The sequence below is a fragment of the Pristiophorus japonicus genome, chromosome 9, assembly GCF_044704955.1.
Source record: "Pristiophorus japonicus isolate sPriJap1 chromosome 9, sPriJap1.hap1, whole genome shotgun sequence".
Lineage (NCBI taxonomy): Eukaryota > Metazoa > Chordata > Chondrichthyes > Pristiophoridae > Pristiophorus > Pristiophorus japonicus.
In genome coordinates, this window is record NC_091985.1 from 167,741,797 (window position 1) to 167,758,773 (window position 16,977).

Consider the following 16,977-nt stretch of genomic DNA (forward strand, 5'->3'; position numbering starts at 1 on the left):
CCCTATGAGTGGAAATATCCTCTCTGCATCCACCTTGTTGAGCCCCCTCGTTATCTTATAAGTTTCAGTAAGATCAATTCTGTGATCGGAATCAGACCAAAACTGTACGCAGTACTCCAGGTGTGGCCTCACCAATACCCTGTACATTTGTAGCAGGACTTCTCTGTTTTTATACTCTAGCCCACTTACAATAAAGGCCAACATTCCATTTGCCTTCCTGATTACTTAGTCCATGATCTATTTTGATCCAATGCAAATTCTATTCAAAAGAGATTGAGAACACTAAAATATTGAAACAAGCTAATTTCCAATATTGAGTCCTTGCCCAGTTAATAACTATTATATTTTGATAACTGTAATCAAAGGAGAAGGACACGAACACTGTCTGCAAATACCTCCCTACTGTAAGCATTGGTGCCTTTTTTTCTCCTTTTCCTGCCAATTTTATGTCCTCCTGCTTTGCCCCAAGGATGATTACTAATCGCTGAGCTGTGGTGCTATTGCCAACACCTCACTGAAGTACCCGTTGTTCATCTATACATGTTGTCATTGAGTGTAGTCAAAAATGAGTACAGTATCAACAGACTGTTTGATTGCAGAGGACAAAACAGCCAAGCTCAATTCTGTTGTTGCCCAACATTCACAGGTGGTTTTACAGCAGTTGTCACTGGATGGCAATCAGAAGGGGGAATCCCTAACAATTTCCTTTCTTCCTATCCTCGGGGCGATGAAGTCGATTGCAGCGTCCTACCATCACCATGGCCAAGATCTGCTAACCTAGAACACACTTGAAATCGAATCTTGGACTTAGCTGGTTCTCTCTGTCTTAACCAATTGAGCTATAGGAGAACCTGAGTCTTGGTGTCTTTAATTTTTTTTTATCGGTGGGTTTTTTTTTAATTGGAAAAAGGTCCTCAGATGCTGTCAGTTAATTGTTTACATCATTACGATGACACTTTTCATGGGAAGTGAGTTTGAAACTTATTGTAACATGATAAAATCATAGTGATAATTAGATTTTGCTGCCTTTTTCAGTACTTCAACTGATTGTCGGTACAGTTTTAATATGTTGCAGGATAGCTTTGAATTTCAAACAATTCCCACAACATCTCCAAATTAAATGGTAGCATCCAGCGACCTGCTGCTGCCTAATTTTTAAAAAGTAAGGTATATATTTGTAGATTTTTTTCTGATTAAAGATGACAAGGGGGATTTAATAATGGGAAATGTGGAAATGGCTGAGACCTTAAACAATTATTTTGCTTCGGTCTTCACAGTGGAAGACACAAAAACCATGCCAAAAATTGCTGGTCACAGGAATGTGGGAAGGGAGGACCTTGAGATAATCACTATCACTAGCGGGGTAGTGCTGGACAGGCTAATGGGACTCGAGGTAGACAAGTCCCCTGGTCCTGATGAAATGCATCCCAGGGTTAAAGAGATGGCGGAAGTTATTGCAGATGCATTCGTTATAATCTACTAAAATTCTCTGGACTCTGGGGAAGTACCAGCGGATTGGAAAGCAGCTAATGTAATGCCTCTGTTTAAAAAAAGGGGGCAGACAAAAGGCAGGTAACTATAGGCCGGTTAGTTTAACATCTGTAGTGGGGAAAATGCTTGAAGCTATCATTAAGGAAGAAATAGCGGGACATCTAGATAGGAATAGTGCAATCAAGCAGACGCAACATGGATTCATGAAGGGGAAATCATGTTTAACTAATTTACTGGAATTCTTTGAGGATATAACGAGCATGGTGGATAGAGGTGTACCGATGGATGTGGTGTATTTAGATTTCCAAAAGGCATTCGATAAGGTGCCACACAAAAGATTACTGCAGAAGATAAAGGTACGCGGAGTCAGAGGAAATGTATTAGCATGGATAGAGAATTGGCTGGCTAACCGAAAGCAGAGTGTCGGGATAAATGGGTCCTTTTCGGGTTGGAAATCGGTGGTTACTGGTGTGCCACAGGGATCGGTGCTGGGACCACAACTGTTTACAATATACATAGATGATCTGGAAGAGGGGACAGAGTGTAGTGTAACAAAATTTGCAGATGACACAAAGATTAGTGGGAAAGCGGGTTGTGTAGAGGACACAGGGGCTGCAAAGAGATTTAGATAGGTTAAGCGAATGGGGTAAGGTTTGGCAGATGGAATACAATGTCGGAAAGTGTGAGGTCATCCACCTTGGGGAAAAAAAAACAGTAAAAGGGAATATTATTTGAATGGGGAGAAATGACAACATGCTGCGGTGCAGAGGGACCTGGGGATCCTTGTGCATGAAACTCTTTTAGATCCCAAAAAGTTAGTTTGCAGGTGCAGCAGGTAATCAGGAAGGCGAATGGAATGTTGGCCTTCACTGCGAGAGGTGTTGGCCTTCACTGCGAGAGGGATGGAGTACAAAAGCAGGGAGGTCCTGCTGCAACTGTATAGGGTATTGGTGAGGCCGCACCTGGAGTACTGCGTGCAGTTTTGGTCACCTTACTTAAGGAAGGATATACTAGCTTTGGAGGGGGTACAGAGACGATTCACTCGGCTGATTCCGGAGATGAGGGGGTTACCATATGATGATAGATTGAGTAGACTGGGTCTTTACTCATTGGAGTTCAGAAGGATGAGGGGTGATCTTATAGAAACATTTAAAATAATGAAAGGGATAGACAAGATAGAGGCAGAGAGGTTGTTTCCACTGGTCGGGGAGACTAGAACTAGGGGGCACAGCCTCAAAATACGGGGAGCCCATTTAAAACCCGAGTTGAGAAGGAATTTCTTCTCCCAGAGGGTTGTGAATCTGTGGAATTCTCTGCCCAAGGAAGCAGTTGAGGCTAGCTCATTGAATGTATTCAAATCACAGATAGATAGATTTTTAACCAATAAGGGAATTAAGGGTTATGGAGAGCGGGCGGGTAAATGGAGCTGAGTCCACGGCCAGATCAGCCATGATCTTGTTGAATGGCGGAGCAGGCTCGAGGGGCTAGATGGCCTACTCCTGTTCCTAATTCTTATGTTCTTACACCAAGTTTAACTGTAAAAGTCATTAATGTAGCAATGTGCTAGTTTTTTTAAGAGACATCCTATAAATATATCGTTTATATCGTTTATATCATAATGGAAGAGATGAAAGGAAATGGTGAAATAAGCTGTATATCCACTCTTGAGTCGATGTGCAACAAACTTGTGCTTAATATTAAATGTATAATGTAAGCATTGCGACCCAATGTTGGGAACCTACTTTCTGTGCATGCCTGTTTTCTGCAATAACTAACTGCATGTGTTTTTCAGGAAAACAGACTTCAGTAAAAAGATTTACTGTGATAACTAGGCTTGATAATCCTGTTCTGAGTATGCCTTTTGTGCAATAAGCAAAATAAATCAGTTCTTTGTAATGGAACAAATTTGTAGGAACTGATGTAGCAATAGCCTGAACTGTTTTCTTTTTCTCTTCAGCCTCCAATATCTGTTCCTCATCGAATTCAGTCCACTAGCAGAAATGTGAGGGAAGAAAGAACACGGTCAGAGATTAACTGTAAGTTCCAAATTCCCCATTAAAGTCTTGGGACTTTTTGGGAAAGGGTTGCAGATCACACACCAAGTTTTTAAAATTAATTTAAAAATTCAGAACTTTTCTTCTTCTGTCTTTCTCTGTCGTTCTCTCTCTCTCTCTCTCTCTCTCTCTCTCTCTCTCTCTCTCTCTCTCCCCACCTCCCCTCCAAAACCCCCTGTCAAACCGTTATTACAATAAATTGTCGTGCCTCTATTGCACAAATCAAACAGCTGAGATCGGCTAATTTTACACCGGCCCGGGATTCTGCCTGGTCTGTATGACTTCGTCCCAACAAGGCTACCGGAGAGCTCCACCCTTCTGTACTAATGAGTATTGTCTATCAATTGACAGCAGATGCAACATTCTTTACCTATATTAAGTCAATATTTCAGGCCACTGTTGTGTAATTAACCACAAATTTCAACGAAGATGTGAACCATTTTGAGCCAGTGGTCTGACCACATAAAAGACTGAATAATATTGGGCTGAATTTTGCTGCAGAAATAACGGTGCAGTTATAACTGCGCTCAGTTAATAAAGTCTAAGTTGGACAACACCTTCTGCCGACCGCACATGTGCAGTTAAATGTGAAAATCAGGAAGATTCTGTCTGAGTTGCCCTGCTTCTAAAGAAACTGCTATACCAATATTTCAATATTCAAGTATGTGGAATAGCGTGAAGTTGCTGTATTTGCGTGATATATACCCACTAAATTTACCAGAAAAAGTTAGGGCTTGTCCATTCCAGTGTAAGTACATTTCGAGCGGCGTGACAAGTCTTAATTACTGCCAAACAACCTCTCTGGCACTGAAAATTAATTTTTACAACTGGAGTCTCATTCCTTCAAATTTTAATTATTGTTGGAGATTCTGAAAAACAATTAAAAAAAAAAAAAATAAAAATGTTTTATTTAAGTTTTTATTCTTTCTGTCTCATCTCTCCCATTCCCATCTTTGCCCCTCTTTATTTTGCTTCTCTTTATTTTGCTTCTGCACCTGATTTGACATTGCACTAAATATTCTAACTGACAATTCCTGGTTCAGACTCTGCGCTGCTCATTAATGATTCCTCAATCTAATTGGTTAATGATATACACAGTTGCTTGCCCTATTCGCACAGGTCCCAGATCCCCTGTAGAGGCCGCTGTGCCGTTTTGACTTTGGATTTTTAATTTACAGTAAGTTCAGGTGCAAAATCCCAAAGGAAGTCTGTGCGTAAGTGCAAGTGAATGGAACGGCTGGAACCGTTTGTTCGCCACTGAGAGCACAATCTGGCTCTACTGCACCATTAGAATTAGCAGTGCCACTGTCTTCAGTATTGTGTCCTCTTCCCTACCCAATGAGCCACAATCTATTCCTTTAGCTTATTAGCATTGGTTATGGCTTTATTTTCCTATAAATGTACCAATGAGCATACACTGTCCCCATCCATATGGTTTACAGTCAATGACCATCTTGGGGTCCTATTTTAACTAAGAATTTTCAATACAGTTGTCTGAAATGGGAATAATGCAGAAAAGATGTATACAAGAGCTAGAGTGCTTGTACTTGCCACTTAAGCTAAGTAATGATAGTAAATAAGAGTTTGGTACTATATCTGTGTTCGATATTGAGATTCTGTCAATCTCTAACAATCACCGGTGCAATGTCCATCCTGGGAATAGCACAGACATACTACTTACTTGGAGAGCGCGGTATATTGTTCTCATGAAAACCTTTTAACTTGAGAAATGGAAGGTAACGGAATAATGTTCACCAGTACTTTTTAATACAAACGACCTGTTATTATGTGTCACTTTTAACATTAGAATGCAAGAGGACATGTAAACTAAGCTGAGATCTGTAATAATTGTGTTTCATATACAAATTACTCGGCAGCTTGTGCACCATATATGTTGCATGGTATATTCTGCACTAGGTGTTGTTTTCTTTGTGTACCTTTCTTCTAAATTATCTTACTAATTAGAACTCGTGTCACAGGCTCTATACCCAGTGACTGAATCATTGCCTACAGATGAAATGTAGCTCATTTTTATTTTACCAACAATTCTTGATTGGGTTGGTTGTGTCTTTATATTTTGAATATATGCATTGCCTTGTGTTTTGCCTTTTGAGAGTTCTCCCCCTGGGCCGTGCACCTCCCATGGGTTTTGATTGCCCTTTGAGAGTAGCCCAACAGAGACATTCCATTTAATTTTCTATTTCTCCTCCCCTGTGTGAAGGCACTGGACCTCCACATGACCAAACTTGTGACACAGCACCCTTGATAATCTGGTGCTCCAATGTGCAGTGGATCTGTGGCACCTTATTTCATACTTTGTTTTAAATGACTCACTATTTGAAGGGGGGAAACAAACCACAAGTCAATCTCTGTTAACGCAACAATATACCATAATAAAAATAATTTAAACTTCAGTGATTTCGCAATCTAGACTCTGCCTGGATAATTCTTTGAAATACATACTGGGGTAGAAATAGTGGCCAGAGACTTCTCGCGAGCAGATGCCTCCGACCTGCAACAAATCTCTGAACTTTCCTGATGGTCCCGGAGGTTTGGAGATTCACGGTCCTGGGCCTTTCCAGGTACCTGCGGGTAGAGGCCCACATATCCCAGAGGCGGTGTGGTTTGCAAACGCCCCTGGGATAACATGGGCCAGCCCAACCAATGAAAGAAGGGGGATCCCCATTCATACTTCTGGTGATTCCATATGTACGGAATCACCATCGGTATGTATGGGAATACCCCCAAAATACTCGGTACACCTGAAATAATTTAAAAAAAATTATCTCATTTAAAATTAATCAAAATGGCATTTAATTAAATATTTCAAGTAATTGTAATTTTTTGAAGATTAAATTTACATATTTTAAAGGGTCTAAAAATAAACTTGCCTTATTTCACAGGTTTTTAGATGTATAAATTATTGGAAAATAAATATTTTTCTGTCCTTTAAAACACTTGCGCCCCAGGCCTAAGAATTTCACGGGCATTCGCTGGGCAGAAGTTGGGCAACAGTGGAGGCCCTTTACCCGAGGCTACAAGTTGCAGGTTTTAGCATATGCGCTTTGTATGCCTAAACCTGGAACTTACCTGGCCCCGATGGGCACGTGTGCACCCGTAGGGGCTGCAAATTACTGCCCATTGTGTTTATTTACATTAGCTTGTTTTACCAGATCTGTTTTATTGAACATAAAATTACAGAGATCATTATTTTGGAATCAAAATCTCACCTCTTTTCCCTCCCCCTCTTCCCAAGCAACACATCCTCTCAATTAGTATGAGCATCACTCCAGGACTTCCACTTCCTTACATTTCCTGTGAACAATGCAGCTTCAAATCCCACATGCTGTCTTAATGCAAATTTCTGTGCCATACTTCTATTTTAAAAAAAGAATTTAAAGAAACAAAGACAGTCACTTGTGATATACAACTAATCCCTCCTGAAAACAAAGTACTGGCATCTGTGGCACTTGGTCAAAACCAATCAAAACCATGGATCTGATCTCCAGCCTAAATAATATTTAACCTTTGAATGAACTCATCCAGTAATCACTTAACAGTAGGTAATGGCAGCAGAATAATGCACCATGCATTACAGCCCTCCATCATCATCATCATCATCATCATCATCGGCAGTCCCTCGAATCGAGGATGACTTGCTTCCATGTCAAAAAGTTCGCAGGTGTTTCAATGAAGGACCTAAAATTCCAGGTCCCAACTAAATCTTGAAGGGAGGAAGATGCCTGCGCGTGGATTTTTTAACATGGGGTGACCGTTGCACACCAGCCACCACACGAGCTTGACAGAGCTAGGTCTTGGTCCAATAGCAAGGATTACCCAAGATGACTGGAGACTAGCTCTGCTGCACGGACCCAGTGCGCGCACATATCGCAGTGTAGGCTGGCCTGTGCTGCCCCTGGGCCTCGCCTCTCCTGGGCCCCAAACTCACGCCTCTCCTGGGCCCCAATCACATCCCTCTACAATCTCTCGCCGCTCCTTCGCCCTGACCTCACCACTCCTGCTGTACCTGTCCACGCTCCAATCACCGACCTGTATCTTGGTGACGTCCCCCTTCACTGCCATTGCTCTCCTGCTCCAGCACGTGTATTGACTGAACACAGAGTATTGACAGCTTAAACCCCCGGCCTGCAGGCCGGGGAGCGGAAGGAGCAGCGTGGCGGCATTACAACAACATACCTTTATAAAGCACCTTCAGCGTAATAAAACGTCCCAAGGGTTTCACAGGAGTGTTATAAAACAAAATTTGACAACGAGCTGCATAAGGAGAAATTGGGCAGATGAAAGAAGTAGCTTTTAAGGACCTTTTTAAAGGATGAAAGAGAGGTAGAAAGGCGGAGAATTTAGGGAGGGAATTGCAGAGCTTTAGATTTAGGCAGCTGAAGGCACGGCCACCAATGGTTGAGTGATTAAAATCAGGAATGCTTTAGGCCACAATTAAAGGAGTGCAGATATCTCCGGGCGGGGAATGGTTGTGGGGCTGAAAGAAATTACAAGATAGGGAGGAGCGAGGTCATGGGATTTGAAAATAAGGATGAGAATTTTAAAATCGAGGCATTGCTTAGCTGGTAGCCAATGTAGGTCAGCGAGCACAGGGGTGGGTGTACGGGACCTGGTGCGAGTTAGGATATGGGCAGCTGAGTTTTGAATGAACTCCCAAGTTTATATGTGGTAGGACGTAGGAGGTTTGCCAGAAGTGTATTGGAATAGTCAAGTCTAGAGATAACAAAGGCATGGATGAGGGTTTCAGCAGCAGATGAACTGAGGCAGGGGTGGAGTCGGGCAGTGTTACGGAGGTGGAAATAGATAGGCATAGTTATGGCGCGGATACGTGGTCAGAGGCTCATTTCAGGGTCACATATGATACCAAGGTTATGAACAGTCTGGTTCAGCCTCAGACAGATGCTCGGGACGATGGGAATCAACTTTGTGGAGAGCACAAAGACACTGGCTTTGGTCTTCCCAATATTTAGTTGGAGAAAATTCTGCTCATCCAGTGTTGGACAAGCAATCTGACAATTTAGAGACCGTGGAGGGGTCGAGAAAAGTGGTGGTGAGGTAGAGCTGGGTGTCATCAGCGTACATGTGGAAACTGCCGCTGTGTTTTTGGATGATGTCGCTGAGGGGCAGCATATAGATGAAAAATAGGAGGGGGCCAAGGATAGATCCTTGGGGGACACCAGAAGTAACGTTGCGGGAGCGGGAAGAGAAGCCATTGCAGGTGATTCTCTGGCTACGATTAGATAGATAAGAATGGAACCAGGCGAGTGCAGTCCCACCCAGCTGGAGACGGTGGCGAGGCATTGGAGAAGGATAGAGCGGTCAACCGTGTCAAAGGCTGCAGACAGATCGAGAGGGCGAGGAGGGATCGTTTACCTTTGTCACAGTTACTTAAGATGTCATTTGTGAATTTAATGAGAGCCGTTTCTTAATGCTTCCTTAATAATGGACTCCAGCATTTTCCCAACAACAGATGTTGGGCTAACTGGTCCTTAGTTTCCTGCTTTTTGTTTGCCTCCTTTTTTAAAGGATATGGGAACAGTATTCAAGTCTTAGATGGACTTGGGCTTTAGAGGAGTTGTGATTTGTTGAGATGAGACGAAGCGATTATCAGGAAAGAGGAAACTAAATATCTTGCAAGAGCTTGGCAGTGTAGTTGGTTTTTTTTTAAGATGAGAGATTGTGCTGCTGCACCAATAGGTGATGGACCAATTGGGGAACCATCAAAGGTAAAGCAATGAAAGGTAAGACATAGTTGCTGTTGATTAGACTGGCAAGAGACATTAAAATGTTTTTGAAGAGGGAAATCTGATTCTTCCGTGATCTGCTGAAGGGAGTGCTGTACTTTTATCAGCCATTGTGCTGCAAGAAGAATGGAGGTTGTGTGAGTAGAATGAATGATGTGGAGGAAATTGAATATAGAGAAGAATCATCAGCACAAGGATGGATAAGACTGGGTGAAGAGTGGAAGAAGTCTTGGATACCTAGAATCATACGCAAGGTTTGAACAAAAGGGACAACAGCCATTATAGTTAATATTATTTGACGAGGAAATCTTGGTTCTCGGAGCTTCTCGCTGAACATCAATTGATCCATCACACAAAGCCTCTGTTGTCTTAAATTAAGGAGCATGTACTCCTCAAAACCGCCACAGGATGGCTTAGCTCTCCCATTTTAACCAAGTTAACTTTCATTTCTTAGAAGTGGATTTTTCACTGGCATCTTTTAGACCGCCAGCTTAACTTTGTTGCCCTTTGTAGAACAAGTCTGAGTATTGCTGGCAGAATCATGACTCGGGCTATTAGGATGAGATATTTGGAAGTTTTCTCTTGCAACTTATGCAGGAGAAAGCAGGAGTGGGGTACTAAAATGCATGATTAGCCATGATCATATTGAATGGTGGTGCAGGCTCGAAGGGCTGAATGGCCTACTCCTGCACCTATTTTCTATGTTTCTATCTGTCATCCAGCCCACTGAGAGTTTGTGGTTCAAATCTTGTTGGAAAATTGAGGTGAAATGTTCATAAACAGCACCTGGAAAGACAACCTTTTCGCACATCAGTGCAAGCCTACTTAAAATTTGTGCTGTACAAAATAACTTGCTGTCCCTTCTGAATACAAGCAACTCTCGATTATCCGGGTCCCTCGGGGATTGGGCAATGCCGGGTAAACGATTTCTCTGTTAGTGATTGACATAAAGTTAAAACCCGATTCCTTCCCGGGCCGAAAGGACTCTGAACGCACTGGCCCGATCCCTTCCCGGGCCGAAATTTTAAATCCCGTTACAATGGTTTCCCGTTGGATCCGTATACAGATAATCGAGAGTTGACTGTATATAGTTTCTCGCTACTTCATGTTTCTTTCTTAAAAGACCATTCCTTTTATTTCACATCCCCACCTCACTCCAGAGACACTGAACTTCATGCTCCGGTAGTAGATTCACCTTTTCTTCTTTGACCATCGGAGTAGATCTGTGAGTTTTGCTTCATGTGTATCGAGTTTAATTTTGTCATCCACACTTTGTCTGTTGAAAAGAAGAGCTATCGATTGATATTCTGTTTAGGCCTAACAAGATATTTGCACATCCAGTCCATTTGTTTTTGGTGGTAAAACCATTGATAAGCTCGTTATTAGGTTGGTTAATGAACTGGGATGTAGAATGAATCTCTTGTTCTGTTGCTGGTCAGAAACCATGAAGAAAAATGAGAGGCTATTTTTGTTTTGAAGTAAGACCGTGGGCTAGCTTGCATAAAATTTGACTTCATATAAGGTAGCTACATGGAGCAACTTGCATGTGTTTAAGCTGCATTATTGTCTTGATTTGACAGTTCTCTGCTCCAAGCTGTACTCAACATAAAGGTCAAAGTACTCCACCTCCATGATTATTCTATAGTACAATTCAATTGTATGTGAAAACTGAGCACAAGAGCAAGAATGTTAGATTATCTGCCATTGATACTGTTCTCTGAATTTAGTTCTGAATTTAGATTTTGCTGCAAATAAGGCATAAACCCCTGTTTGAAAAAAATATTTTTGTGCTTTGGCTGAAATGCAATAACTTTTCAAACTGTGCATTGAACTGCAATTGTAGTTTTCTGTTATGAATAATGGTCTTAATTTGAATTTATATCTGCAGTTGGACAAATAAAATTTGATCCACCGATGCGAAAAGAAACAGAGCCTCATCATGAATTTGTAAGTAAGGCATTCTTGTCTCCCTTGGACATTTTTTTAAAAAGAAGCTTGCACTAAGTAAACATTCTGAAAAATGGCAAGTTGCCACAAGTGTGCTGTGATTTGAAAGGTTGAAATGCAGCATATAACAGACCTTAACTGATGGGAACAATTCCAGTTTTTTCTGAAGCCTATTAAGGGTTGATATTCAGTTGTAAATTTAAAATGCTGATGGGGGGGGGGACCTTAAGCTGTCTATGGAGGCAGTACAAATTTACACTAAATTTGTCGCTTTGTACTACAGGTTTATTTTCAAGGTGCAGTCCAAATGAAGGAAATGTGTACTGTGTAATCCTGATGACTGGGTGATTTCCTGATTTGTTACAAATCTGGAAATATTTTCTAATTTCAAGTATAGTAGTCATGCCCAATATTATCCAGTATCATTTCTACAAAATTAGAACAAATGTGCTTTAAATTGTAAATACCTGTTTTTTTTTCCCAAATGTAAATAATGCAAGTGTTTGGTTTTAAATATCAGTGTTGCCTGTGGTAGGATAGTTGCGTTCAAGACAAACCTAATAGAAAATGCTTTCCCTGTCTTTGTTTCTTGGGCTTGATATGAGTAACGGGTTTTTTGGTCTTTGTCTGCTGAACAGCCCTACTGTGATGATTTTTTGGACATTTCAGAAGAGATATACTACACAGCAAGATCTAATCTGGTATTTTTCACATTTCTGTCTGTCATTTTCAGGTGTCTCTATTTCCTGTCAATCATTGCCTCTTAAACCGTGACCCTGTCTTTTATGATTCTTTCATAGGTCATGCAAGGCAAAAAAACCAATTCAATTACTACCATGCAATTATTGGGCTTGTAAAATTGCTGGAATCTTTATAAACTGGATGATTAGAATTTGCATTTATGAACTTCATATACTTGCATTACCATGCTTATTTATGGTTTAATTTCAGCACTCATTGCAATAGTGATCTCTACTTTGTGATCTTGTTTTGATGTTTTATTCGAGAGGAACCAATGCAGTTATATTTGAAAGTTTTGCAAACAGTGGACAAATTATGTCTGTTGGAAATATCCATTAATAGCTTTTGGTTTGCATTTTTTGTATTTACAAGAATGCATTATATTGATCAACTAGGCAACAACAACAACTTGCATTTATATAGCGCCTTTAACATAGTAAAACGTTCCAAGGCGTTTCATAGGACCATTATTAAACAACATTTGATGTCCAACCAGGACAGATGACCTAAAGCTTGGTTAAAGAAGTCGGCTTTAAGGAGCATCTTAAAGAAGGAGGGAGAAGTAAAGAGGTGGAGAGGTTTAGGGAGCGAATTCCAGAGCTTAGGGCCGAGGCAGCTGAAGGCACAGCCAGCAATGGTAGAGCGATTAAAATCGAGGATGCGCAAGAGGCCAGAATTGGAGGCGTGCAGAGATCACAGAGAGTTGTTGGGCTGGACGGGGTTACAGAGATAGAGAGGCCGTGGAGGGATTTGAAAACAAAGATGAGAATTTTTTAAGTGAGGTTTTGGTCGGTCAGCGAGCACAGGGCTGATGAGTGAACGGGATTGGTGCGAGTTAGTATACAGGCAGCAGAGTTTTGGATGGCCGAGTTTATGGAGGGTAGAAAATGGGAGGTTGGCCAGGAGAGCTTTGGAATAGTCAAGTCTCAAAGTAACAATGGCATTGATGAGGGTTTCAACAGCAAATGAGCTGAGCCGGGTGGAGTCAGTGATGTTACGGAGGTGGAAGTAGATGGTCTTCGTGATGGAGTGGATATGGTCAGAAGTTCATCACCTCGGGATTAAATACAACACCAAGGTTGCAAATGGTCTTGTTCAGCCTCAGACAGTTGCCAAGGAGAGGTGGCAAAATAATGCAGTTTGTTGCAATAAAACATGGAGCTAGTTTGTGTGTCTCTTTTCTGGTGGCAAGTTTTGACAAAAAGCATATGTTAGATAAATTAAGTCAGTATTTTAAAAGCTAGGCTTCAAAGTCATAGTAGTGAAATTGTTGCATTTATGTAGAAAGTTGGCTTGAAGCAATTATTGTCACCATAGCGATGAGTAGAGATCTGATAACAGGCATAGCTCAATCAGCATTCATTCTAGCTAATTCTAATTAATGACTTTTGTTCATGAACGAGGCAGTCCCTCGTATTGAGGATGACCCGCTTCCCCACCAAAAAGGGAAGAATTCACAGGTGTTTCAATGAGGGACTTGATATTCCCAGTCCGGAACTACATATTGAAGGGTGGAAGATGCCTTTGCATGGGGTGGCTGTTGCACACTAGCCACCACACGGGCTTGACAGGGCTTGGTCCAGTGGCAAGGATTACCCAAGCCTAACTGGAGACCAGCTCTGCTGCACAGACCGAGCGCGCACACATATTGCAGTGTGGGCTGGCCCATGCTGCTCCTGGGCCCCAGACGCACACCTCTCCTGGGCCCTGATCACTTCCCTCTACGGACTCTTGCCGCTCCTTCACCCCTCCTGCTGTGCCTGCCCGCACTGCAATCAGTGACCTGGATTCGTAGTCGTCGTCCTCCTGCAGCAGCACGCGCTGCTCCCTGCAGTGGTATGCTGCCGCACGCTGCTCCCTCCAATGGCCCCGGTCTGCTGATGGTCTTGCAGGTTGGGACTGCGCCGATTTCCGGGCCGGGCCACTGCACGCTGCTCCCTCACAGTGAACGCTTACGTAATTGCACAGCAGCCAGTCCTGTTACTCCAGCTAGGCTACATTTTGATTTATTTGTTTTGTATTTAACCTTTAAAACTTAACTTCTTGTGTTTCTTGTATCAATAAGTTGCCAAATGGAAAACTTTAATGTATCTGGAAAGGCTGATGGATATCAGCAGACTGCTAGTATAGTTGTCAAGTATGTATTCGGATATGTATTACTTGAGTTAAAAGGCTCCTTGCTCAGAAATCTTGTATCTGTTTACGTGATGGGTAATGATCTATACAGCAGCAGTTGTTCCTCTATTGAACATAAAATCATAGGCAGGCTATCGGCAGACTTTGTTGCTTCATTAATTCCCTTGTAGACATAACACTTTTATTGATCATGTAATCACTGTTTTGCCTTTCACCACATAGTTTATACAAGGTACAGAGTTATAAGAAATTTGAGAAGATCCAACTGACCACTTCATTTGAGATTGCTGCTCTATTTAACAGTCTTCTGATTTCACTGAAGTATTTCAATATTGCTATAGAACTGCTGATGAGTGGAGCTGCTGAATGAAACACCAGCTGGTTATTGTATAACATCGTGCGTGCTAGTGAGTGGAATATGTGTTGAGAGTATAGTAAAGATCTTGACCATAATTTGTGGTCAGTGGCAAAGTAAAAGGCGTTTGTTACTGGCCCCGAAGTAAGGTTCCCGCAAAGATCTCGTGATCTCAGCGGCGAGTTGATTGGCTTTTACAGAGACGTGGTTGCAAGACGACCAAGGCTTGGAACTGAATATTCAGGGTTATTTTACATTTCGGAAAGATAGGCAGAAAGGAAAAGGAGGTATGATAACTCTGTTAATAAAGGATGAGATCAGCACAGTAGTGAGAAATGATCTTGGCTCGGAAGAGCGAGATGTAGAATCTGTTCGGATGGAGATGAGATGTAGTAAGGGAAAGCAATCACTGGTGGGGGTAATCTATAGGCCCTCTAACAGTAGCTACACGTAGGACAGAGTGTAAGAAATAATGGGAGCTTGTAAGAAAGGTACTGCAATAATCATGAGCGATTTTAATTCTCATATAGATTGGACAAAACAAATCGGCAAAGGTAGCCTTAAGTTCATAGAGTGTATACGGGATGGTTTCGTAAAACAATACGTTGTGGAACCAACCAGGGAACAGGCTACTTTAGATCTTGTAATGTGTAATGAGACAGGATTAATTAAGGATTTCATAGTAAAGAATCCTCTCGGAAAGAGTGATCATAACATGATAGAATTTCACAATCAGTTTGAGGGTGAGAAACTTGGGTCTGAAACTAGTATCTTAAACTTAAATAAAGGCAATTACAAAGATATGAAGACAGAGTTAGCTAAAGTGGACTGGGAAAATAGATTCAAAGGTAAGACGGTAGATAAGCAGTGGCAGATATTTCATAACGCTCAACAAAGATAGATTTTATTGAGAAAGAAAGACTATGAGAAGGATGAACTATCCATGGCTAACTAAGGAAGTTAAGAATGGTATCAAATTGAAAAAGAAGGCATACAATATTGCAAAGACTAGTGGTAGGCCAGAAGATTGGGAAATATTTAGAAACCAGCAAAGGATGACTTAAAAAAATAATTAAAAGGTTGAAAATAGATTGAGAGTAAACTAGCAAGAAATATAAAAACAGACAGCTTCTACAAGTATATAAAAATGAAGAGAGTAGCTAAAGTAAATGTTGGTCCCTTTGAGGATGAGACTGGGGTATTAATAATGGGAAACAAGAAAATGGCAGAGACTTTAAACAAATATTTTCTATCTGTCTTCTTGGTAGAAGACAAAAAAAGCACCCCAATAATAGTAGATAATCAAGGAGCAAAAGGGAGGGAGGAACTGAAAACAATCACTATCACTAGAGAAAAAGTACTAGGCAAACTAATGGGACTAAAGGCTGACATGCCCCCAAGGTGTGATGGCCTGCATCCTAGGGTCTTAAAGAAGTGGCTGCAGAGATAGTGGATGCATTGGTTGTAATCTTCCAACATTCCATAGATTCTGAAAAGGTCCCAGCGAATTGGAAAACCACAAAGGAGGAAGACAGAAAGCAGGAAACTATAGGCCAGTTAGCCTAACATCTGTCATTGGGGGAAATGCTGGAGTCCATTATTAAGGGAGTGGTAGCAGAACATTTAGAAAATCATAATACAATCAAGCAGAGACAGCATGGTTTTATGAAAGGGAAATAATGTTTGGCGTTCTTTGAGGATGTAACAAGTAGAGTGGATAAAGGGGAACCAGTAGATGTAGTGTATTTGGATTTCCAAAAGGCATTGATAAGATGCTATATAAAAGATTACAGCACAAGATAAGAGTTCACGGGGTTGGGGTAATATATTAGCATGGATAGAGGATTGGCTAACTCACAGAAAACAGAGAGTCAGGATAAATGAGTCATTTTCAGGTTGGCAAACTAACTAGTGGGGTGCACAGGGATCAGTGCTGGGTCCTCAAATATTTACAATCTATGTTAATGACTTGGATGAAGGGACCGAGTGTACTGTAGCCACATTTGCTGACGATACAAAGATAGGTGCGAAAGTAAGTTGTGAGGAGGACACAGAGTCTGCAAAGGGATATAAATAGGTTAAGTGAATGGTCAAAAATTTGACAGTTGGAATATAATGTGGGAAAATGTGAGGTTATCTACTTTGGTAGGAAGAATAGAAAAGCAAATTATTATTTAAATGGAGATAGACTACTGATTGCTGCGGTACAGAGGGATCTGGGAGTCCTCGTACATGAAACACAAAAGTTAGCATGCAGGGTACAGCAAGTAATTAGGAAGGCAAATGGAATGTTAGCCTTTATTGCAAGAGATGGAGTATAAAAGCAGGGAAAACTTGCTACAATTGTACAGGATGTTGGTGAGACCACACCTAGAGCACTGCATACAGTTTTGGTCTCCTTATTTAAGGAAGGATATACTTTCATTAAAGGCAGTTAAGAGAATGTTCATGAGGTTGATTCCTGAGAAACTTCTTCACCCAGAGAGTG

General features: G+C 41.4%; 1 protein-coding gene across 6 annotated transcripts in view; it reads left to right on the forward strand.

Annotated features, from left to right (window-relative positions):
• The window catches only part of map4k3a (mitogen-activated protein kinase kinase kinase kinase 3a), a 275,867-nt gene that overhangs the window by 155,989 nt on the left and 102,901 nt on the right, over positions 1–16,977 (forward strand). For 3 of the 6 annotated variants that reach the window (XM_070890095.1, XM_070890098.1, XM_070890097.1), the window contains 3 exons: positions 3,449–3,527; positions 11,199–11,257; positions 11,896–11,958. In XM_070890095.1, the coding sequence (XP_070746196.1) occupies positions 3,449–3,527; positions 11,199–11,257; positions 11,896–11,958 (201 nt within the window). The remainder of the gene's footprint in view (positions 1–3,448; positions 3,528–11,198; positions 11,258–11,895; positions 11,959–16,977) is intronic. The other 3 variants (XM_070890096.1, XM_070890100.1, XM_070890099.1) reach the window with 1 other exon arrangement.